The sequence below is a fragment of the Sinocyclocheilus anshuiensis genome, unplaced genomic scaffold (assembly GCF_001515605.1).
Source record: "Sinocyclocheilus anshuiensis isolate Anshui unplaced genomic scaffold, SAMN03320099.WGS_v1.1 scaffold884, whole genome shotgun sequence".
Taxonomy (NCBI): Eukaryota; Metazoa; Chordata; class Actinopteri; order Cypriniformes; family Cyprinidae; genus Sinocyclocheilus; species Sinocyclocheilus anshuiensis.
The window spans coordinates 254,985-281,292 of NW_015549614.1; the positions used below are offsets into that span (position 1 = coordinate 254,985).

Below are 26,308 nucleotides of genomic sequence, written 5' to 3' on the forward strand. Positions count from 1 at the left end.
CGTTAACAAACATATTAAAACATTATATCGGACACCGACTACATCACGGTAGGAAACAGATAGGGGAGAAGCTTTGGGCTCTGGTGTCTAGACACCAATCCACCAAAGGTGTTGACCTAAAACACAAACACGGAAGCCAGATGCCCCAGACAACCTCCTTGCTTAGATGTAGACGGGTCGGTAGCCACACTGTTGGTGACTATGCATTAACATATACCGTATAGATCAAACAAACATTGATCCTGTTAAGGCGACAATACACACCCTTTGCTTAGCCATTTTTTCCACAATCAGGAAGAACCCAAACACCTCCAGCCTGGAAGTTAACAACTGGTCAGGAAGGAACTCCATAAAAACCCCATGGCGCAGGTAAGAGATAAAAATATCATAAATCCAGTCATAAATACATCAAAAGTCAGATCTAACATCTGTTTTGATCTTTTGATTTACACACCCCACTGTCATGTCAGTCAGGGGTGATAAGACTCTGGTGACATGGCAGTCAGGGTGACAGAGGGGTCATATAGCCATAAATCAGGTCATAAATCTGACCATGTACACATTTGACATATGACAACCTGACAATCAACGACAAGGTCATAAATCAGGTCATAAATCACCAATCTGACACATAGTGCATTGTAATACTACTCGCACACAAATGCTCTACAAAATCATTTAAAATTACTCATTTAAAATGACAATTTCAAGCCAATTCGATTCAAGCATAATAACAATAAAATAATGAAATTTAATTATTCTGGAATTCCTCAATAGCACATATCTGAAGAAATAGCAGAGCACCTCTGAATACTCTTTTGCACAGTCAAGGCTGCATGGTGTTCTTAATCATAGAAAAATAATAAAGTATCACATCAATACGCACATTTCCTTCCTGCAAGCTTTCCTTAAAACTATTTCCGTCTGCACTGATTGTTCTGATTGATCATGATTATAAGAGATGAATGTTTTTTGAATCACAACGGTTATTAGGTTTTGGCGAGTTATTAAATGTGAACTTAAGGACAGATGTGATTTAAGAGCCTTAGTTCCTGTAAATTATTTTTTAATTATGGCTAATTTAGATTTAAAACTAAATGCATTTAATCAACCAACATAAAAAATTAGACCACATAAAAACATGCAATTACAGTATTTTATTAAAGTTTAATTTTCTGATTAATCAAGTACCAGTCAAAAAATCTAATTCATTTATAACATGACAAGTATTCATACCTATTTTTATTTGCCAAAATAAAATGTAAATTAATTAATATTAAGTTAAAATCTACACTCACAGGAAAAAAAGTACAGGGGCGCTACCCTTTCAAAAGGCACAACTTTGTAGCTTGTTTACCCCTAAAGTGTACATATTAGTACATTAACTCTTTCCCCACCATTGATGACATTTTCCATCATTTACGACACAAAAATTCCCCGCCATTGATGGTTTTACAGCAATCCGTGTTTTCACTGTTATATGGACCAGTAGGTGGTGCTGTTATGGATCTTCTGAAATGGTACAGCACTTCCAGATCCAAAACAAGTGAAGAAGATATGTGTAAACCAGACGGAGTTGATAGAAGTTGTTTACGCACAAATATGATCACCAAATGACCACCAACAGCATTTAAATAAATAAATAATAATAAAAAAAAACTAATGTTACCAAGAAAAATGTTGGCGCCCGTGAAGAGGAAAACAAGACTTGGAGGTGTTGATGGACTTGGACTCTAATAATTCATGTTTTGATCATCATTCTGAATCTGATCCAGACGAAGTCTTGGACCCAAATCCAATTTTCTCAGCTTTTTGTATGATTCTTTTTTCTTTTAATGGAACTTAAAAACATTCAAGTGTTGATTAAAAAAAAGCTAGAAACCAGAGGCTCTGTTCTTTAAATATAATAAAGAGTTAATATTAGGCACTTTTTTAGTACCTTTTGAAAGGACACTGCCCCAGTGCCAACTATTGTGTCGTTTTTTTCAGAGAGTGTAGAATGTAAATGATTGAAGCTTATTAAAAATAATTGTAGTTGTAACTTTAAATATTTGATTCTGGTCACTCATGTCTTCAAGATTTTTACTGGACCATTGCTATTTAAAACATGAAATTATGCTAAACCGAAAAATGGTCATGACACAATCCAGACGGTTCATTTTACATTATATCAAAGGCGCCTAAAAAGCATGACCGCCTGCCTCTTTTATCTGTCCGTCCCAGAACTCCCAGAAGAGACCCAGCGCCTCCCTGAGAGACAGCAGAAATGACGATGTTCTCACCATAGCCAGCGGCACGATGCCAACTAGGTCTTTCTGTGCCAGGTGGATGTGCGTCTCAGTTTCCTCGTTGCCGGCCCTGATGCCCGGGTATTCCACTGCCCAGGAAATGGACCTGCTGCCTACCGTACTTCCGACACCGTCCACCTCCAGATCCACCTGAACCACCCTCTGCCAGCCCGGCTCCACGCTGAGGTAAGAGAGAGAGAGACAGACACCAATAAGTGCTTTGAAATGGACAGTTTTCTAATAGTCCATGCCGTGATTTTGAGAGAGAGGTCACAAGGTCAAGAACCACGCTGATAATTTTCCAATTTTTTTTATATTCAAAAACAATGCAACCGACACATGCGACCACATAGAGACAGTTGAAAATAACAGTTTGTGTGATGTAACAAGTCTCCAGAGGAAGCAGGTTTGAAGCCACGTCAAGTCACTTAGAGTTTACCGTCACGAGTCGATCGAGGAACAAAGAGACACGCAAGTGAGAGACATCAGAGCTGCTGAGTGCAATGACACAGCTCTCAGCGATTACCGCACCGCAACACATTAAAAGAAGGATAGAGAGGAGAAACCCAACAGAGGGGAAAAGTAAAGTAGGAGGTATAAGAAAGGAAGTGATATGGAGAGACAGGGAACAGATGGAGGTAGACACATACAGAGACTACAACTGACAGGAACAGAAGAATGAAAGAGAGAGAGAGAGAGAGAGAGAGAGAGAGAGAGAGAGAGAGAGAGAGAGAGAGAGAGAGAGAGAGAGAGAGAGAGAGAGAGAGAGAGAGAGAGAGAGAGAGAGAGAGAGAGAGAGAGAGAGAGAGAGAGAGAGAGAGAGAGAGAGAGATAGAGAGCAAGAAAAAGAAACAAAGCCACAGAATCTTCATTTTCTGCCTGAGGTGGTGATCACCTTGCCTCAAATTGCAGGCAGAGTTGAAAAACAGCAACACTGTTTCTAATGTTTTTCTTGGCTTTACATTCACTGCTGGAAAATCATCTTTGATTTTACAAGCTACTATTAATTTTGCGTTGAGTTGAGCTACTGCTCTGAAAAAGTGAAGCTTTGCTACAAGCTATACAAAAAATACACCGAGGACATGTAAAAAGGCAACATTCATAAGAAAACTAACAACTATCTAATAACTATGCAATAAACTAACGGCTTCTGAAAGTTGCAATTTGTGGTCAGTGTGAACAGTAAATGTACATTTTGGGCCAACTTTTTCCACTGAAGCACTGAAGTAGGCTAATTACACATTTACTTAGTTGTTACCAAAGTTCTCTCTATTTTGTTGTGGATCATTAAACTAATATGCTGCCTCAGAAGTCTGTCCTAAATCAGTTTCGGGAGGTACCTTCATGCGCAAACGTTGCCTACAAAGCGAGGCAACAGGTCAGCTGCTTAAGCTTTCGGACACAGACTATAATTCAGGCTTTTTTTCCTTAAACAAAACAGTGAGGTTTTGAATGAATGAACAATCCCAGTTAGGCTCACAGTATCAAAACTGAAGAGGTAAATCTTTCCTAAGCAACAACAAAAATCCTTTTTACATAAAGGCCCCTATATACTCACAGTGAAGTTCTTTTTCGTTCTTTGTTTAGGGGTAAAACGAAGTTCGAAATACGTGAGCAGCAATATACTGTTAGCGAAAATCCCACAGGTGCCCACACTGCTGAAAGCATTGTTTAGATGAATATGTAAATATGTGCTGCACGCTTTCCTTTTAGTAACAAAATAAACACCACAAAAATGAGAAAACAGCATGCATTTTTTATATAAAGCATAAGAAAAGTGTCTGATCATAGCAACATGGGTATGTTAATGTTAGTATGAACTCTGCAAAGTAGCACTCCAGTAAAGTCATGTCATGTTTATTTATGTCATTTAATTCAATAATAGGAGCGCACACCTCCTATTAAGTTATCGTCACAGACCAGTGGTAGTATGAAGGTGTTTTGCAGCGGGAGCGATCTTTTCTGGAAAGTTCGCTTTGGCAAACCGTTTTGAACTCTCAAAATTAACATAAAATTAACTTCGTTTTGGCATGATTTTGTTTGAAATGATGCCACATCAGTTCGTTCTTCGATTTCGTTTGAAGTATATCAGGGCCTTAACTGAGTCAAAACATAGCACATGTACTGTACAGGAACTGAACTGATTCAATAAAATGAATGGGACTTTACAATGAGAGAGAGAGAGGATTGTCTGAATAATGATCATTTAGAGAGAATCCGACTTTCTTATGAGAGAGATGACTGTCCAAATGAACTGACTTACTAGAGTGAATCAGATTTTTTTAATGCTACATAGAGAAAAGTATGGTCTGAATGGACTTTCCAATGCTACTTATGAGAGAAAGGACTGTCTAAATGAACTGACTCACTAGAATAAATGCTGCATACAGGAGAGGACTGTCTAAATGAACAGATTCACTAGAATGAGTCAGACTTTCCATTGCTACCCATAAGGGACTGATCCTTTTGAACAAACCAGTTCACTACAATGAGTAAAACTGTCCAATGCTACATATGAGGGACAGAACCATCTGAATGAACCAATTCACTACAATGAGTCAGATTTTTCAATGCTACCCCAGAGTGCAGCAGATGGAAGTGGGCCGAAGGGTAAGTCTCCGGCAGGCGAGAATCTAACCGGAACTGGCCCGAGTGTATTTTGCTATCTGGGACATCAGAACTAACTTATTCACCATAATGAATCAAACTTTCCAATGCTACATATGAAGGACAGAACTATCTGAATGAACCAATTCACTACAATGATTCAGGCTTTCCACTGTTACATATGAAGGACAGAACCATTTGACCAAACCAATTCACTGCAATGAGTCAGGCTTTCCAATGCTACATGTGAGGGACAGAAACATCTGAACCAATGGATTCAATACAATAAATCATTACTACGAATCAGACTTTCCAAATGTCACATCTGAACAAACAGATTCACTTTTTAATGTAAATGTTACTAACAGGTTTGTAAAAACAAGCATCCAGCATGTTAAATAATATTTTTGACTATAATAAAGCCAATTCGTTTACGCATCTACACAAAGCCCATTTTTGACAAAACAAGAGAAGGCAGGCTGTAGACATGTTCTTTTTAAACTAAGAAGAAACAGGGACACATGAATAGCAGAAGCGTCTACTCTCAGAGCGCATATTAGTTTCATGATTACACATTTACAGAAAGAGTGAAAATGAAAACAGCACCCCAAATCCAGTTTCATTTCGACAACTCTATCTCTCGAGAGCATCTTTCATACAAATTATAATCCTCTCCTCGAACAGCAAGAGAGTCAGACACTGAGTTTGAAAAGAAACATCCCAGTTGTGAACCAACAACCCAATTTTCCTGACAAAACAGAGGAGCACTGAATGGCAAATGAAAATGGAGAAAGCACTTTTCATTTCAGGAACACTGACACTGCTCGTTTCACTGGTCCCATGGCACACACGTCCTCAAAGTTTCACAACAGCCTGTCAAAACAGATGTCGAGCTGTTCTGAGGACCAGCACAATAGGAAAGTCAGAATCGGAGGCCCAAAGAAGACAACAGATCCAACAGTGATTGTCTTGCAAATCAAGACTAGTTACTTTTGATTATAATGAGGTTTATAATAAGGTTTATTTATTTTAAAGGTGCACTTTTATCTTTTGTTTGTTGTGCTGTCAATACCACACTCATCTTGACCTTATACTGACACCTAGAGGTGTGGATGTAGCCAGTTTTGTTATTATTATACTATTATAGTATCTATATGTATTTTTAATTAGATTTTATTTTTATATTTCAGTTTAGTTTAGTTTTTAGTAATTTTTTTATTTACTAATCTTCTTCATGTTTATTAGATTTTTTTTAAATATACCTTTTAATTTAATTGTTTATTTCAGTTTTAGTTTCAACAATTTAAACTTAAACATTTTATTTCAGTTTGTTGCCAAGGCAGCATTTCTATTTTTTCAGCTTTATTTCAATTAAAGGGATATTTTACCCCAAAATGAACCAGTTTTCAGAAAAGAACCAGAGGCTACGAGTTACAGGTAGCAATGTTGTAAATAATGTTCAGTTTCTTGCACAGACAGATCAGTTAGCTTCATAAGACCTCAATATATCGTCAGGAGCAACGGGTATTAATTTTGTGTTCCCTGATATGCTCAAAAATGGGCAGCAGCTGACTTGCATTTTATGAATCACCAAGGACCACGGTTTCAGCTACAATTCTTCTTTATTGTTCTGCTGAAGAAAAAAGTCACCAACATCTCGGATGGCCTGGGGGTGAGTAAATTAACGGTACATTTTCATTTTGGGGTAAACTATCCCTTTAACTATATTATTATTATTATTATTATTATTGCAGTAAAAACAATGTGACACACCTTTAAACTTGCCCATTAGTTTGTAAAAAACAAAAGGAAAACATGTTTAAAAATATTTAACAAATACAACTTTCACACTGCATTGGAAAATATAACTGTAGCACCTAAACATGTCACGTTACCATAAGACTGGCTTGATTTCACATATTGCAAAAAACAGCATCTGAATCATCATAAACAGTGAGTATCCTTGAGCAAATTTTGCAGTGCCCCTCTCTCTTTGAAGTCCATGTGCAGGAATACAGTTCATGTGCGAGAGGGAGCCAGAGAAAATTAGAGAGAGGAAGACAGAAAGTGTCTTTGGGGATTTGCAGAGATATGAAAGCTGCTCCGGCAGGTACAGCAGCAGGAAAGGGATGACAGAATAGAGGGTGACAGCAGTCTTTTGGGAGCGACAGCAAAGGAGCGATAGTAAGCGAGGAGAGAAGAGAGAGAATAAAAAGAGAGATAGGCACTGAGTACATTTAAAAATGTCCCACAACTCTGGCAGTTTTGCTTTTCTTGGGGAGAAAAAATATATATTAAAAGAATTGGTGTGAGAAAAAAAGCTATTGGAAATGCAAGTGTGACAGAAAATATTGCTCGACTATTTGTAGTCATACAATATCTTGTGTTAAACGTATTATAGACAAGAGAAGAAATGGTCAAAAGTCACAAATAATATAAGGAGAGGAATGAAAGGAAGGAAAACAAATAAACAAAAAAAGTGTAAGGAGCAAGATAGAAAGTTGGATTCTATTTTGATCAACATTTCAATTCGACAATGCAATGAACTCTTCACACACACACAAACACACACACGCAGCCACACACACACACACCTGGAATACAAATAACATTATTTCTAGCAAAAATCTATAAAAAGTGAACCAGTCATCTACTGGTTGGACAAAGAGATAAAAACAAACATAATTTATAATAGAAATCTATGGGGGAAAGTAATACATCAAATGCATTAAACTGATCAAAAGTGACAGTAAAGACATTTATAATGTTACAGAAAGTTTATATTTCATATAAATACTGTTCTTTTGAACTTTTATTCATAAAATAATCATGACAAAAAACACTGTTTCAAAAACCTATATTAAACTTTGATAATAAGAAGGAATGTTTCTTGAGCAGCAAATCATCATATTAGAATGATTTCTGAAGAATCATGTGACACTGAAGACTGGAGTAATGATGCTGAAAATTCAGCTTTGCATCACAGGAATAAATTACATTTTATAATATATTACAATAGAAAATAGTTAGTTTAAATTGTAATGACATATCAAAATATTATAGTTTTTATTGCATTTTTGATCAAATAAATGCAGCCTTGGTAGGCAAAAGTGACTTCTTTCAAAAACACTAGAAAAATTAATAGACCCCGGATTTTCGAATGGTATAGTATAAGTGCTTTAACAAAAATAAATAAATAAATAAATAAAAAATAAATATTTCTGATTTTAAACCTCATTGAAGTTCCATTACTGTGCATTACTGTAAACAAGTTTTGTTTGGTTTGTATCAATGATTTCCTGTGGTAATTAACAGCATGTCACAAATGATGTTGATTCTGCTTAAGCTGCAGTTAACCTTAAACACTAATGCACACAGGTGAATTTGTCACAATAAAGAATATGTTTAACTAGTTCATTGACATGATACCGTTTCTTTCTGTCAACAACGTAGCTTGAGTTTCATATTAGGCTGTGAGTGTTTCAGAACCATGGACAGAGACACAAGACAAGGACAACACCCTAAAACTTATTTTCTAGTAGTCAGTTAGTAGTAGAATAGAGTTTAGAACAATGCTCAGTAAAAGCAAATAGGTCTTATTCATGAATATGTACCCAAAAGAAAGACTGAACATTTATAAAACACGTCCTGTTAAACCATGTTCCTGAACACTGTGCAAACAGCCATTTGTCCCGATGGCATCATTTATTTGCAAGCGTTGTTTTAGCAGCTGATTCACTAAAGGAATTATGCAATCAGGTAATGTGCAGAAATTGAGGTTCTCACAAGGTTGTTTAAAATAAATATCTGCCTGCATGCCTACAATTTACTGCTGCCACAACTAGAAAATAATTGTTTAAAATAAAACCACATTTACAGCCAGTTTTCTGTGGGCTGAAACAGAGAAATGTAATTTGTTTTTGTTCCATGAGCCTTATTTGCATAGAAAGGAGTAGTGTTTGGCCAGAAAAGAATAACAATGTACAGTGTATAATTAGTGTATATTTGATGTGAATTAGATGCCAGGTTTTGTGGTGAAACAGCATGGAAAAGTTGCAACTGCTTTGTGAATTCAGCCGTTACTGCTTTCAAAGTTCAAGTAAAGTTTCAATATTGGTTGTGTGCAATATTACACGAATAAATGTCTTTTTAAACTTTATTTATTTCTATTTTAAAACCACATTCAAATGACGAGCATGAAAATGTTACGTGAGGACACAGCGATAGAGACGATAGTCCAAAATCTCTACCTGTTGACAAATTTCTACCGGTTTATCGCACACCCCTAGTTATAGTATTCCCTATCACTAGTAGTCAAGTTAGCAAAGCCTCCCTGAAATGATAACAATTACTTTTTCTTGTATTGTGAAGCTCCTAGCAGTTTACAGCTCCTCATCCCAGAGGAGAGGCTCTACACACAGCAGGTCAGATGAGCTCCTGGTAAGTGTCTGCTGGGACCACATTTAAATGCCAGGGAGAGTCAAGTGACAGAGCAAATAAACAATTTCCCCACTGAGGTGATTTATTTCAGTGCCAGGTCTCTGGGGACGGACATAATTGAAAGTGTTTGCATTATTCAGTTACCGGAGTAAATGTTTCAGCTAGAAGTGTCTTGTGTTTTTGTGTGTGTGCGCTGTCATCTCATATCCTTTTTCTAACAAAATCCCTTACATAAAAGCATTTTAAGTATTTATGTCCACTTTGACAAAGACATTACGTGTTTTACATTACATGTTACATTACATGTCTTTTATATAATAGTACATATGCATATGTTGTAGAAAACTCTCAGGTTTAAAATAATTACATGGCTATAAATCTGAAATATGCTGCATTTTTGCAATGTAATTGCAGTATTGAGTATACAGCAAACATCATCTCCAGACACTTGTCAGCAATAGTGCACAGAATCTTATTAGCAACTTAGGATTCTCTTTGGGAACAACTTAAAGATTACAGTGCCAACAACATTAAAAAAAAAAAGAAAAAAAAGAAAAAGGTTATCAGATTTGATTAGGTTCTTATTGTGAATTTGACAGTTAGCACCAGCACTAAATGTGAAACCAAGTGGTCAACAGAAAGAACAGCGATTATTCACATCAGACCAGTCAGATGAGACCCAAGACTCAAAACTACCAACCCGATGATAAACCAATCTATTGAAACTAAGTTGCAAACTTGGCTCATTCCAAACCTATGCAAATTTTTGACATCAGATAGATGAATACATTAACACAACCACCCACATTTACCCAAGAGAACCCACATTCCACAACTCACCAGTACCACAGGAAAAATAAATAATATTTCACCCTAGTTGTGAATGTGAGTCTGAATGGAATGTGGTGAGATAAAAAGAATACCAAAAAAAAAAAAAAATCTTAGTATTGAGTTGAACTCACAGGCTGCACACAAAAACAAACCAACAACACAAGCGGTATAGTAAGATTCATGAGAAAAATTATTCTTATGAGACGGTTCTTTAGATGAATCATTAAAAAGACTCATAAACTCACAAGTTTGAATCAGTCTGATGAATCCTTAATTGAATTAACATATTTACTGAACTTCTTACTTAAGGTTCATAAAATTGAAAATCGTTTGATTATCGTTATCGTTACTGACTGATTGTTCTCATGTTAAAGATACTTTTATCTACTGGGAATATATAATATATATTCATTATATCTCTATTTACTTATACTTACTATTATTAAAACAAAGTCATATAAAAGAAGTGGACATGAGAAAAGTTTTGCATCTGAAAGTAAGCTTTCCTCAAGGTCAGCCAACCTGCTTTCACTGACATTCACACACATTTATATTTTGGACTATTTAAAAAGGATACAAGCAGTGCACGTACCCCACATAAGGTCTGAGAGGGCGAAATGCCTTACTTTCTGTCAGTACATAGCAGAATAACTACAAAGGAAAAAACATTTCTCAATAGGCATAGTTCTAAAATGATATGCCACTATTCAAGACTGTTTTCTTGTCCCAGTAAAACACTCACACGCATGCTTTTGATGGACCGCCTGGCTTCCTATCAGAGACGCACAAACACGCAGACCTGTTGAGAAATGTTCCACCAGGCTGTTCATTTGGCAGTCCGCAACAACTCTCCGGCTTTCTCGGACGCACACACGCACAAAGACACACGGGTACACGGGCGCAGTGATAAATACCTATGACAGACAGTTTGTTCAGAGGTAGTGTGTTGTTGCGCTGCACCAGGCTTGACTAGAAGAAAACCCAATGGCCATCATACATATTCAAACACCCCACAGCCAGAAAGAACTACTCAATTTTCTCCTCACATACCTCACATAAATATGTGTGTGTGTGTGTGTGTGTGTCAACTCGTACTGCATAACAAAAAGTACGTGGAAAAAAAGAGCAATGATGGACACAGAAGAACCAAGAAGTCAACTGCAGAAGCAGAAAGGATTATAATAAAAAAGTAGGTCAAAACCTTCAAATGCATGTGAGTAAAATGCTAGTGGGTACTAAGGGTGCTTTCTTCCACTTTAGAGTAAAATAAACAAAAATAAATAAAGTGTTTCTCATATTTGCAACTTTATTTCTTGCAATGTGACTTTACACATCACAGCTGCGAGTTTGTTTCTCTTAATCATTACTTTGTTTATAGCAATTGTGAGATTTTTTTTTTCATAATATGTGACTTTATATGTGACAATGTCTCGCAATTGTGACTTTTTATGTGACAACATGCCTTGATATTTTATAATAGGTATTTATATACAAATATTTGTCAATTGGAATGAGTCCAAACCGATTTCAGATTCCGAAAGTTCTCTTTAAACACTCTTTTAGAAAAAGCTGTCATTGGGGTGGTACCTCTTTAAAAGGTACACTTTTGTACCCAAATGGTACATTTTAGTAACTTTTGAAAGGGTACCACCCCACTGACAGCCAAACTGGTTTCAATGGCGATTAAGTTTGCGTGAAACAGTCACTACTATCCAGTTAGTTTCTCCAACAATGCATTCATGGTAGTTAAGCAGTGAGGTACGTCATTGATCATATAATGACATCAGATAATAGCTCGCACCAGCGCAAACCATCTTTTGGTGTTAAAAAACTACTGTCAGAATTGACTAAATACACACTATGAAACATTAGCAATAAAACGGTGTGGACAGTTATATTTGCAGCTGATCTTATTGCATATTCATTTGTAGGAGCTCTTTCAGATGCAAAATTTGTAGGAGGAGAGTATTTAAATGAATTATGCAAGATGATTCAGTAAGGTTTGCGGTAGTCAGTTTACTGGTATTTGCACCATTATTTAACACCCCCCAAAAATGAACCCATTCTGAGCCTGTGTTGTTAGTAGATTATCTACACCTGACAATCCTCGGCTGTGCTTGTTTGCAACCCTACGCTAATTTGTGCTGCTCTTTGTGTAATGCGTTGGTCATTATGGAAATGATCTGGCTGCGTCTATGTTCTTTATTTTGCACATTGTCAGTAGATTGCCCACAAGACTTTCCACTCCCATCAGCACATTTATGGGATTGCGCTCTCGCAATAATTTAGCTTGTTTAGTAAATCTGGCTCTATATCAAGTCTACAGCACCACTTTCAATTTGATTGAAATTTCATTCAGATCGAGCTCAATCGGATCAACTGAGTTGATTACATGAGAGATTTTCAGTCCAATTGAGCAATCAATCTGTTTACTAACTGAAATGTGAATGTCATTAAAGTGAGATATTACTTTAAAAAACTGTCCTACAATCACCTTTTTACTCTGAGGTGGAAACAGACTTCCATATGTGTATATGTTTATAAGCATTTATGTGTAAGCTTCTCTCCCATGCACAGACATAAGATGGGGTTTGTATTGTTACCTCTGTGCTCTGACTTTTCGAGCGGGGCGGCAATTTGGTTAGCTGTGACAATGATAATACATCAAAGCGGAGAATCAATTCCACTACAAAGGCTTTGTAGCCTAAACCTACAACTAGGGGAGACAGCTCCAGCATTGTGTGTGTGTGTGTGGCACACGCTTTGCAAAAGCATCTGTGTGCCCTCCTGTGTGTGGCTTCTTTAGTATTCAATTTGTGCATCTAATGTACTAAATGTGTTTTTGGACAGGCAAATGCGGTGTGTTTGCTGTGTGCGTGTGACTATTAAGGCTCTGCTGGTGCGTTCAAGAGGAATTTCATTTTGCAGGTGAGGAGGGAACTCCGTCTAAATTGACTGGAGCGTGTCCACGCTCTGGCTTCTCTAGCCGTGGCGCCCCTGGGGTGGGCAGTTATGGGCAACAGAGTGCAACAGGATACAAGCATCTGACACACCACGACTGAGCACTCAGCTGGCAAACAGCCACTATGCAGAGAAAGAGAGAGAGACAGACTGAAAAAATGAGAAAAAAGGGCAAAGAAGTGCATCATATAGAAAATGGCAGAGAAACAGAAATGAAAGTGAACCAGAGTCATTGATCTGTGAAGTGTAGCATGGAAATGACAACGCTATTCTTCAAGAATAAAGCACCAGTCATAGGTGCTTCCTAACGGAAAAACTCACAATGGCATCCAGAGAGATGAGAAGCAAGAAAATGTTATTGCTTGGAGGTTGATTTTTTATATAACTGAGTAGTCTTGAAGAGAATCAAGTGACTTTGTCTCAGATGTTGCTTCTAAAATTCTGTATACGAGATAAAAATAAACACAAATGAAACAATTGTTTATATACAGTAAGAGTGCTCTCCACAATTAATGTGTCAGGGTTCTGTCACTTCGGTCTAGTGTAATTCATGGTTTTGTGACAGAGCCCTGACACTCCTGTCATGCTTTTCTTGTTGTCTTGTGTGAACACGCGGCTTATGAGAGTTCTCATTAGCTGCGTGTTCGTGTCTTTTTGTTCAAGCACATGGCTTGTGATTTGTTTGGCTGGCCATGTGCTTGTGTTTTTGTTTTGTGTGAGCACATGGCTTTTGTCTTTGTTTCCTGTGTGCCATGTCCTCTCATGTCAATTGTCTTGACCCCACCCATTTTGTTACCTGATTATTGGTTAATTTGCCCCACATGTGTTCCCTCGTTACCCTCCTCATTTGCTCTCCATTTATTCTCCCTGTGTTTTGCAGTCTGGGGTCAGTTCGTTACCATATCTCCCTGGATGTGTCCTGTCCTGTCCTGTCGTGTCCAGATCCTGCCTTGCCTAGCCTTGCCAGCCTGTTTTTCCCCCACGGGGTAGTTTTTGTTGTCTGTTTTGTTTTATTTTATTAATAAAGCCCTTATCTTCCCGCACTATTGAGTCCTCGCTCCATCCTTCATCCCCAACCCTGACATAATGTGGAGAGCAAAACTGACCTCTTGGGATAATTGAATGAGAAATGTAATTTATACTGAGATCTGCAGACTGCAGACTTTGGTGATTTTTTTTAATTTTTATTTATTTTTAGGATTTTGTTATTTTTATTTTTTTTTTAGGCAGAAATCTAATTCTAATTGCTATTTAGGAAAACCAGATGAGATATTAAAGAGATTATTTACTATTTATTTATTTAATCGGGTGAATTTTATGCAATGGAAGTACAGAGTGAATCGTTTTTAACACTTAATAAAGCATTCAAGACTGTCAGAAAAAATGTGTGTTTGTAATAAACGAATACAAGACGATTTTAACACAAAAAATGAATCCTCTATCCATAACATTGCCTTCCTCCGGTGAAAAGTCATCTTGTATGAATCAGGACAGAAATATGCACAGATCAAACAAAACAGTCCAAAACAATTAGCAAAACAGCCAAAAACAGTCCAAAACAATTCTAAACAGATATGTTGGTGGATTTTGATATGAGAGGACCACAGGGGAAGGAGTTTTTCATTGGAGGAAGTTTTATTATTGATTATGGATTCGTATTTTGGCCAGAAGTGATTTGTTTATTATAAACACGTAGCTTTTTGCTTCACAAGATATTAATTAATGGACTGGTCGTGTGAATTACTTGTGGATTATTGTAATGTTTTTAATCAACTGTTTGGACTCTCATTCTGACGGCACCCATTCACTGCAGAGGATCCAATGGTGAGCAAGTGATGTAATGATACATTTCTCCAAATCTGTTCCGATAAAGAAACAAACTCATCTTTACTTATTTATTTTTTTTAACTATTCCTTTAACACTAAAAATGCAGTGTTTTTTTGTTTGTTTATTTTTTTTATTTAAAATTTAAAATTGCTCTGTTTTGCATGCATAGAAAAACATGAGAAAAAAACAACAACAGGTGAACATTTCAATCGCAACTTTACTATTGTATTGACACTCTAGAGTGCTTAAGGCTGCAAGTACTGTAAGTCACTATGTACTGCCACTGTACTGAATTCAGAATGTTCATTTCTGGCTGGAATATCGCTTTAAGAAAACCTCTCCATTTGTTCTTTATTTAATAACAATTCTGCTTATGAGAAACAAATGAGATGTAAAAGCAAGCTATAGGATCAGGAAATAATAAAGTAGGAAATAATAAGAAGAAACGAGAAATCAGCTGTACATTTCTGCACTTATGTGGCCTTTTCCCTTTATGTGTAGTTGACAAAACGCCTACATTTAGAGAAAGTATTAAAGAGTTGATTTATGTCTCGAATGTGCACAAATGAAAAAAATTAAATGCATTTATGGAAGGGGCAGAGATGAGAAAGGAATGAGAAGCTAAGAAAAAGTGAACAGCAGTGAAATAATCAAAAATAGAAATAGACCAAGAAGAGCAATAGATGTAGAAGAAAGAAGAAGAAAAAAAACAGAATGAGAGAAAGAAGAGAAAACTTCTGTGGCATATTCCCGTTGGAGACTTTCAATTTCACCTGGTCTGAGAGCTAAGTATTCAGAAAAAAAGTTTGAATGAGACTGAAAGAGGCAGAAAGGACAAAGAGGCCGATGTAGGACCCCTGTGTGCCCTTGTCAAATAAAAGAGGGAAGGAAGAGAAAATAATAGTGATAAATGTCAGTGTGATAGAGCACGCTCAGCCATTACATCCTCACCACAAACACTGCTGGCTCAACTATTGTTAGACAGACAGATTTAGGGAGTCTGCCTCTCTCGAAGGATGAAAGGAGCAGGATGAATTTAGAGAAGGAAGAATAAAACAATCAACCTTTATTTACTGAGACGGAAATTGCTTTACAAATCAAGCAATACTGTTTTTTGTGTTTTCTGACAAAATGGATCAGCGATCAAAGTGTCCGGTAAAAAAAGTCAAGAGTGCACTCAAACCGCAAGGCATCCAGCATTTTTCACATAATTTCATTTATTTGGAATTGGAAATATTTTAAGGCTACGGATGTAACCAAAATAAATAAATTACCAACAGATGAACTGACAAGCTCTTGTAGCAGAAGATATGCATACTGTAAGTGAATCCTTACATCACTTTCATACAACGTACTGTACACTACCGTTGAAAAGTTTGGGGTCAGTAAGACTTTTTTGAAAGAAATTAAAGGGTTAGTTCACCCAAAAATGAAAATTATGTCATTAATTACTCACCCTCGTGTTGTTCCAAACACGTAAGACCTTCGTTCATCTTCAGAACACAATATAAGATATTTTTGATGAAATCTGAGGGCTCTCTGACCCTCCCATAGACAGCAAGGTAACTACCACGTTCAAGGTCCAGAAAAGTACCAAGATGATCGACAAAGTGGTCCGTGTGACACGACAGTACCATGACGCGAACTGGATCTGGGTCAGCACCGCCATACGCTCGCGTCATGGTAATGTCGTGAACGCGCGTCTAAAGTGACGCAGTAGAGATGAAAATGTGGAATTAAGTCTTTTTTTTGTTTTCTTTGTGCAAAAAAGTATTCTCGTAGCTTCGTAACTTTACAGTTGAACCACTGATGTCACACGGACTACTTTGTCGATCATCTTGGTACTTTTCTGGACCTTGACCGTGGTAGTTACCTTGCTGTCTATGGGAGGGTCAGAGAGCCCTCATATTTCATCAAAAATATCTTAAATTGTGTTCCGAAGATGAACGAAGGTCTTACGGGTTTGGAACAACACGAGGGTGAGTAATTAATGACAGAATTTTCATTTTTGGGTGAACTAAACCTTTAATACTTTTATTCCGCAAGGATGCATTAAACTGATCAAAAGTGACAGTGAAAACATTTATAAAACATTTACAAAAAATTTCAGTGTCACATAAAAGCTGTTATTTTTAACTTTCTGTTCATCAAAGAATCAGAGTTTTCACTCAAAAAATAAGCAGCACACATTTCAGCACTGATAATAATAAGACATGTTTCTTGAGCTCCAAATCAGCATATTAGAATGATTTCTGAAGGATCATGTGACACTGAAAAGACTGCCGTAATGGCTGCTGAATATTCAGCTTTGCATCACAGAAATAAATCACATTTGAAAATATATGAAAAAATGAAAACAGCTGTAATAATTGCAATAATATTTGTACAATATGATTGTTTTTACTGTATTTTGACTAAATAAATGCAACCTTCGTGAGCATATATTTAGCATATGCTTCTTTTTTAAAACATAAAAAAAAAAAAATCTTCCCAACCTCAGACTTTTGAACTGTAGTGAATATAGTTTAAATAAACATGATTTCTAACAAATAATTATTTGAATTACATAAATCAAACCCAAACTCGTGCCTTTTACACAGACAGAAACCCTCACCTTTTTATGTATTCTACTAGGACATGTAAAGTAGAATCTCCAATTAGCCTCTGAATATGTTGGAGAAGTGAAATAAAAGCCTTGTATTAATATTCATCAGATTCTGTTAAATGATTCATTTATTATAAAACCTTTTCTAGCAGCGCACACTGATAGCGAGTTGAGTACTATTAATTATACTACCATAATGAGCCCAGGGCACAAACCAAAGCCGTTCTCACATGGGGCGTTGCAAGATCACAGTGAGATCACATTTTCCAGAAACACACCTCACACTCACGAAAAACCATTCAGAGACAACCTGATGATCAGATCATTATGCATGTATGCAAGCATGAGCTTCATCTACACACATCACCTATTCAGCAGACACTCACTGAAAGGCTTCTGACTTCAGGCTAGAAGCTTCATAATTAAAGCAGACAGAATCAAACCACTTATCTGGATATAAAAAGGCCCTTAGTGTGGCATTGTCTGTTTGAATATTCACTAAACAGCTGCGAGAAATGTGCTGAACATTGTAATGTGCTCTTCTCACAAAACTTTGATTTGACTGAAATCTGGAATAAAGACAAAGGTACAAGATGGTGTGTTCTTTTCTGCTGGAGAAATACTGATCGCATGAAGCATAGCAAATCATGTAAGTGATTTAAAAATAATGCTACAATATAAAAATACCAAACTATACATAACTAATTTATTAGAACTATTGATTAAAAGTATAAAAAAATATTTAGTGTAATGCAAAATATTCATAATATAGAAATACATGTATAAGAGTAGATTAAGTATGGTTATTTTTAACTGAAACAAAAAATATTAAGTTGATCATTTTCTTTAAAATAAAGCTGAAATATAGTACAATATAAATATTAGGTAAAACAAATATGGGAAAAGCACATACATTATTAAAGCAAACTAAAATTCGAACTGAAAAAGCTCATTCAAAATATTAATAAATACTAAAATAGTATATGGATAACACTAAAATTACACTGTCAAGAATATATAATGTCATACTTGATGGGAGTGGGTGGTCACTGCTAAGTTCTTTTGATGCAATTTCACTTCCTTGGTAACAGTGACTTCTCTAATTAGCGGATCTCTCTTCAGAATTATGGGTAATGTAGGTCTTCCCTGGAAACTCAGCTATTTTTAAGAGATTCACACAAACGTGGCATCTCCAGAAGCATATCATCACTTAACAATCTCAAAGTTCCTGGTAGGTCTGTCTTAAAAGGTTTATACATTATGACTAAAAATTAATTTATCTTTGGAGAAAATGAATGTGATTTTTGCTTCTGGAGCACAACCGCTATGTTCTATTACTTCACTGAGTATAACACAATGCCTTAAGTTAGTGATATGGAACGATATGCCCTTTGCAAATCTCTACACACACTGCTTTTGCAAGGAAAGGTCTGTCAAATGCATTATGTATCAGATCGTGAAAAAACAAACAAAACAAAAAAAAGCATTCACTCAGTAATTATATTGTGTAATAGAGGAAGAGGGGCAGCCAGGAGGAGGTGCCAGACATGTTAAATGGAAGATGGTTAAGTTGAGGTCACATTAGAAAAATTCTGCAGCCAAAAAGGTCCATTGTCTTTTGTAAATAGTGTAGTGATGTATGAAGCACAGCTCACACAGAAGTCACTTTCAAACCAAGCAGCTTTCTGTCGAATCCACATTACCAACTTGATCCCGTTGCGAAATCTGTGTGGAAAAATCTTGTGCCCTGATGCAAATTTTCAATTTGTCAATTTATACTGAAATGATTTTGCCTGCAAAAATGTGTCAAACAATGGTAAAAATTTAGCATGAAGGTACAGTATATTAACTATTTGCTACATACCAGGGGTGGGCGATATGACGATTTTGTATCATGATCAATATTGAAGACGCTCATAATCTTATTTTGAAACAAATCGTAGCGATCATGTGTCATATTTATGTCCGTATGTAATTATATCCACGCACATTTCAGTTGGCAGGACTGTTTAAAGTTATTAACATGTTAGAGCAATAAAGAAACATGGATGAATGGAAAGTAAAGAGTGTGACATGGCTGATTTTAAAAGGAGTTATTAAAAGAGAAAATCACTCACTGCTGTTGACCAATTACTTTTTGTAGCTTTAATAAAAAACAACATTTCATTCATACAGTGTTGTATTTTACATTTAATTACTTTATTCATTTTCTGTAGTATTTCTTACCTGAATACTACTGTTATATAGACTTACCTGAAAAAAAATTAAAGCAGTGTTTAGTTCATTTGTATCTTTTTTGAAACAAATCGTAGTGATCATGTGTCATATTTATGTCCGTATGTAATTATATCCACGCACATTTCAGATGGCAGGACTGTTTAAAGTTATTAACATGTTAGAGCAATAAAGAAACATGGATGAATGGAAAGTACAGAGTGTGACATGGCTGATTTTAAAAGGAGTTATTAAAAGAGAAAATCACTCACTGCTGTTGACCAATTACTTTTTGTAGCTTTAATAAAAAACAACATTTCATTCATACAGTGTTGTATTTTACATTTAATTACTTTATTCATTTTCTGTAGTATTTCTTACCTGAATACTACTGTTATATAGACTTACCTGAAAAAAAATTAAAGCAGTGTTTAGTTCATTTGTATCTTTTTTCTGTTGTATTTGTGTTCTATTGCTTGTCATTTGTTTCTTTGTTCTGACGGTTTACTTGTCTTTAACAAGCTTGAGAACTTTTTACTTCTTACTAATAGTTTTAAAAGTCAACATGAAAAAGAAGTGTGATAAGATTGTGTCTCGTGATCCTTCCTGATGTAAAATTTTTGCCATATCACCCACCCAGATACTGTTCATTTAATGCCTAAACATTGTCATCCAAAACAATGTTAAAGCGAAAATGTATGAGCAATAGGTTCATTTGGTACACTGAAAAAAAAAAAAAGGTGTAGAAATAATATTTACTCAGAAATTGCTAATAAATTTCACAATTAATTACAAATAAATAGCAAGTAACACATGTATACTTGATGTAGACAGACTGAAATAGTATTTTCTTGTGAAATATACTTCAGTATTCTTTATTTTAGTTACAACTTCAAAAAGAATTTTTTACAGTATACATGTTAATTTTTTTCAGCAGCAGTATTGCTACGATTTCTGAACTTTTTTTTAACTTCTGATTTTTTTTAACTTTAGATTTAATCAGCCATATTTTTTGACTTCAGTAAAACAAAAAAACCCTCCCAAGCACCCCCTTGAGGAAGACACCTTTGTTTCTCAAACATAGCCGACGACATTTGCCTCCCAATTTCATGAGAGAGAGACAGAGAAGAAAATTACATGATAGCTTAGGGATTATGGTAGAAGGAAATCAAGATGTGGCACAGAAGTAAAGGAAACAATTGGGTTAAGAAAGACAAAGAGAAAGAGAGAGAGAAAGTGTGTCCTTCCTTAATGACAGAGCGCGTTGAAATTCAACCTCAGTTGGCATGGCAACACCGGAGAGAGAACATACACAAGGCCTCATTGACTGGGGTCCTCCTGAGCATCAAATCAATGGCTGCACCACAGACGAGAAAAGAGCGACAAGAATGGAGAGAAAAGAACTAAAAGCACAATGTGAATAGCAGGGGAAGGTTAACTATTGCCCTGTCAAATAAACCGGAGATTGGGTGGTTCAGGCCTCTGTTTGAGCGGGCGGCCCATTTCAGGAGGGGATAAACTGTGAAAAGAAGAACAGCGCAGCTGAACATGTAATTTATCCAGTAATGATAGCCAATTAGATGCTGCATTCTCAGTAGCCAGCAAGGTAACCAATCAGACTGAAATTGCCTTGGCACAGATTCGTCGGGAAGGTGTGTTCATCGTTGTCTTCATCACAATGACAGATTACAGTTCCCTTTATTACAGACAGTAATGATAGTTATACAAACGGACTGAGATGACCTTGGTGTGTGCTCTCTCAAAGTTAACCCAAAGTCACACACCTCCCATGATTATGGAGTGCGCTGCTAATAAAGACGACTAAACAGTTGTTGCACTCTTGTGTGTGACATTTCAGTACAAAAAGCATGTGTTATTCACTATACATTGTGTGGTTAGTGAACGGTTAGTGGATTAAATGCAAGTGGCGGAATCTGGGCAAGTTTACAGCAATGAATATTTAAATCAAATCACTGTTATTCACAGAAGTCAACACAGTTTTCCTTGAGCAATTAACTTTGCGATATTACTGCAATAAAGCAGGCCTCCAGCAAAAAATTATTATATAAATAAAAAAGAAAGAATGTTCACATTGATACGAGTTAAGGGACCCCTGTCATTAAAAAATATTATATGAAAAATGTAATTATAATAAACTATAATAAGGTTATTAATTTTTTAATTAAAATAAATATGCAAATAAATCTAATAAATAGATCAAATCTATCTATCTATCTTTTTTTTTTTTTGGATTGATTGGCTAATGGCTGTCCATGCGTCATTGGGTCTTACAATCAGCAAATAAGTATTAATTTAGCCCACAGCATAGTCAGCATTGTGTGAGCATAAAGAATAAGTAGGTGAGAGGAAGAAAACAGTACGACTGAATAACAGAATAATCATGAGGGTTTTTTTTCAGGGCTGAAATCAATGAACTGCAATCAAGGCTTAAGTCACCGTGTTGGCAAAAGTCTATAGCAGTGGCTAAAAAGTAAGCTGATATGATCTCAGAGAGCAAACTTAAATGGCTGGAAGTCATTCATTTTCATTCAAAATTGTCGATTTGTGGCATCATGAGCGACTGAGACCACTGACAATGAAACAATGTTGAGTTTAATTTTATGTGAATGCATATTGATGTGATTCAGAGACTACCAATAGTAGCAAAAGCTCCTGAAACAGGATACAGCGATCAAAAAACAACACTTGCTAATAACTACAGTGAATGGCTCTTTATGAATGTTGTAAAAAAAGATGAAGGTTGTATTATATACAATTTTTGTACAACTGACAAACAATCTCCTAGTTCTGCTCCATATTCTTCGTACATAAGTTCCATATTTCTCATATTGCTCTGCATTCATCTCATATCAATCTTATAATATTAACTCAAATCAATTCAATTTATTTCATTATTTTGGTAAGCAGCAGTGCAATAAGTGAGATAATATACTGTCAGTCAGTTACTGTCGCCTGATCTTATTATCCTAATTATTGCATTGCAGTATGGATAAGTCTCCAGACATTAACCTCACATAATTTTTACATAATGTTTAAATGCAGGACAATAATCCTTCAGTAATCTGTGTGATAACCAGAATGACAAGCTTTAATGTAAACCCCTCCATTTGAAAAAAAAGAATCTAATTAAGCTTAATCCAAATTAAATCGACATCTGAAAGAGATTAAACAATTTTAAATAGAATAATTGGTAAGTAAATATTTCAAACTGACTACTTTCACAATGTGATTATATTTAGACATTTAGCAGATACTGTTATGCAAAGCATCTTCCAATGATATAAGGTACACATTTTTTCAGGAATCAAACCAATGATCTTGCCGTTGCTAGCACCATGCTCCGAAACGTGATTAATGTTCGCAAGAAGGATATTAACATGTACTATGTAATAAGATTTATTAATTTTGCTGAATGAGATTCAAAGATCTGAATGTTAGCTGTTTTTGGCCAAATTGTTTAAGCAGTTTAAGCTGCTGCTTTTATCTTCCCTGTTCAAAGTAATGTATGAATTACCCCTAAACCACAGAACAAATAGGGAAAACAGTGGTGGAGAGAGACCACTGCAAAACTGGTGAATGTGTCAAGATACATGCTTCTTATCTAAGGTGCTGCGTAACTAGAATATCACAGAAACGTATTGGAAGTGTCCAAAACACTGCAAAATACACTACAGTTTCAACGTCTGGGGTTGGCTGCAGAAAATGGTAATATTATTACAATTTAAAATAACTCTTATCTATGTGAATATTTGTGTTATTTGAAATAGAAATATTTTGTAACATTATAAATGTCACATTATAACATTATAAAAAATGTACTGCCTTTTTTGATCAATTGAATGTTTCCTTGCTAAATAAAAGCATTATTTTCTTTCAAAAAACAACAAAAACTCTGACAAACTAATGAATGATAGTGTACATTTATTTGAGAAGCAAACTGGCATAAGATATGAAGTCTTGTTTATGAAATAAGTCTTGATATTAAGTTTTATTTTTTAAGATTCAATTTTAGCTTAAAACAAGAAAAAAAACTTTAAAAAATTTTTTTTTATTCCAGTGGCATTTTTGTTGTTCTTGTTATTGTTTACGCATTTTTATTTATTTATTTATTTTTTTACAGAAAACAATAAATATGTCTTGATTTAATAATGGCTAGATATTTGTATTGGAAAACAATACAAACATTTTGTGTAATAAAAAACTATTTTTGCTCTTTTGTACATAAAAACTAAAATGGTAACACTTTACAATAAGGTTAATTAGTTAACTACTTTAGGTTAACATGAACTAAAAATTAACAATACTTCTACAGCATTTATTAATCTTAGATAATGTTAATTTCAACATTTACTAATGCTTTGAAAAAATCCAAAGTTTGCTTGCTAACATTAGTTAATGCACTGTGAATTGACATGAACTAACAATGAATGACTGTATTTTCATGAACTAACATTAACAAAGATTAATAAATACTGTAATAAATGTATTGTTCATTGTTTGTTCATATTAGTTAATACATTAACTAACATTAAAGAGATTAAACAATTTTAAATAGAATAATTGGTAAGTAAATATTTCAAACTGACTACTTTCACAATGTGATTATATTTAGACATTTAGCAGATACTGTTATGCAAAGCATCTTCCAATGATATAAGGTACACATTTTTTCAGGAATCAAACCAATGATCTTGCCGTTGCTAGCACCATGCTCCGAAACGTGATTAATGTTCGCAAGAAGGATATTAACATGTACTATGTAATAAGATTTATTAATTTTGCTGAATGAGATTCAAAGATCTGAATGTTAGCTGTTTTTGGCCAAATTGTTTAAGCAGTTTAAGCTGCTGCTTTTATCTTCCCTGTTCAAAGTAATGTATGAATTACCCCTAAACCACAGAACAAATAGGGAAAACAGTGGTGGAGAGAGACCACTGCAAAACTGGTGAATGTGTCAAGATACATGCTTCTTATCTAAGGTGCTGCGTAACTAGAATATCACAGAAACGTATTGGAAGTGTCCAAAACACTGCAAAATACACTACAGTTTCAACGTCTGGGGTTGGCTGCAGAAAATGGTAATATTATTACAATTTAAAATAACTCTTATCTATGTGAATATTTGTGTTATTTGAAATAGAAATATTTTGTAACATTATAAATGTCACATTATAACATTATAAAAAATGTACTGCCTTTTTTGATCAATTGAATGTTTCCTTGCTAAATAAAAGCATTATTTTCTTTCAAAAAACAACAAAAACTCTGACAAACTAATGAATGATAGTGTACATTTATTTGAGAAGCAAACTGGCATAAGATATGAAGTCTTGTTTATGAAATAAGTCTTGATATTAAGTTTTATTTTTTAAGATTCAATTTTAGCTTAAAACAAGAAAAAAAACTTTAAAAAATTTTTTTTTATTCCAGTGGCATTTTTGTTGTTCTTGTTATTGTTTACGCATTTTTATTTATTTATTTATTTTTTTACAGAAAACAATAAATATGTCTTGATTTAATAATGGCTAGATATTTGTATTGGAAAACAATACAAACATTTTGTGTAATAAAAAACTATTTTTGCTCTTTTGTACATAAAAACTAAAATGGTAACACTTTACAATAAGGTTAATTAGTTAACTACTTTAGGTTAACATGAACTAAAAATTAACAATACTTCTACAGCATTTATTAATCTTAGATAATGTTAATTTCAACATTTACTAATGCTTTGAAAAAATCCAAAGTTTGCTTGCTAACATTAGTTAATGCACTGTGAATTGACATGAACTAACAATGAATGACTGTATTTTCATGAACTAACATTAACAAAGATTAATAAATACTGTAATAAATGTATTGTTCATTGTTTGTTCATATTAGTTAATACATTAACTAACATTACCTAATGGAACCTTATTCTAAAATGTAACCACTAAAATGTTTGTCCTTTTTAATCTAATCTAAAGACATTATAAAAAGTAGAAGATTATTAACTATATTTGAGTTCATTAAAACATGGACAAACAAACAGCATCTCCACAACTCTCAGTGGCTATAACCGCTGTTCATGCTCCCGCTTGTAACCGAATCAATGCAACAGGCTACTGAGAGGACACAAGGGATGATTCAAATAAAGTATTAACAAGTCTGAAAGCCCAGTGAACAGCAAGACCTGTGATTAAACAAGCTGTTTCAGTCTTGTTTACAAGCTTGTAGTAATCACACATGAGGCCTGTAAAGCTGCCAGTTTGTTCAAGCTCAGTGTGAACAGCAGACACCTAAACACTGCTGCTAATACCTGAGGGACAACTGGAGCAGGCTAGTTAGTTCACTTAGTTTAGTTAAGATTAGCAAACACACAGAGCTGCAGTTTACAAACACCAGTGCTTTAGTATAGTGTCACTCTTCCTATTGCTTCTTTCATTATTTGCTCTCCCTCAGAAGCCTTTGGTCTGTGAAGGTGAATGTGTGCGAAGCACTTTTACTTTCTCCTGCTTTTTACGCTAATGA

General features: G+C 35.1%; 1 protein-coding gene across 1 annotated transcript in view; it reads right to left on the minus strand.

The window, feature by feature from the left end:
• The window catches only part of LOC107659267 (transmembrane protein 132C-like), a 150,932-nt gene that overhangs the window by 57,062 nt on the left and 67,562 nt on the right, over positions 1–26,308 (minus strand). Inside the window, exon 4 of the mRNA XM_016448150.1 lies at positions 2,283–2,469. Coding sequence (XP_016303636.1) covers positions 2,283–2,469 — 187 coding nt within the window. The remainder of the gene's footprint in view (positions 1–2,282; positions 2,470–26,308) is intronic.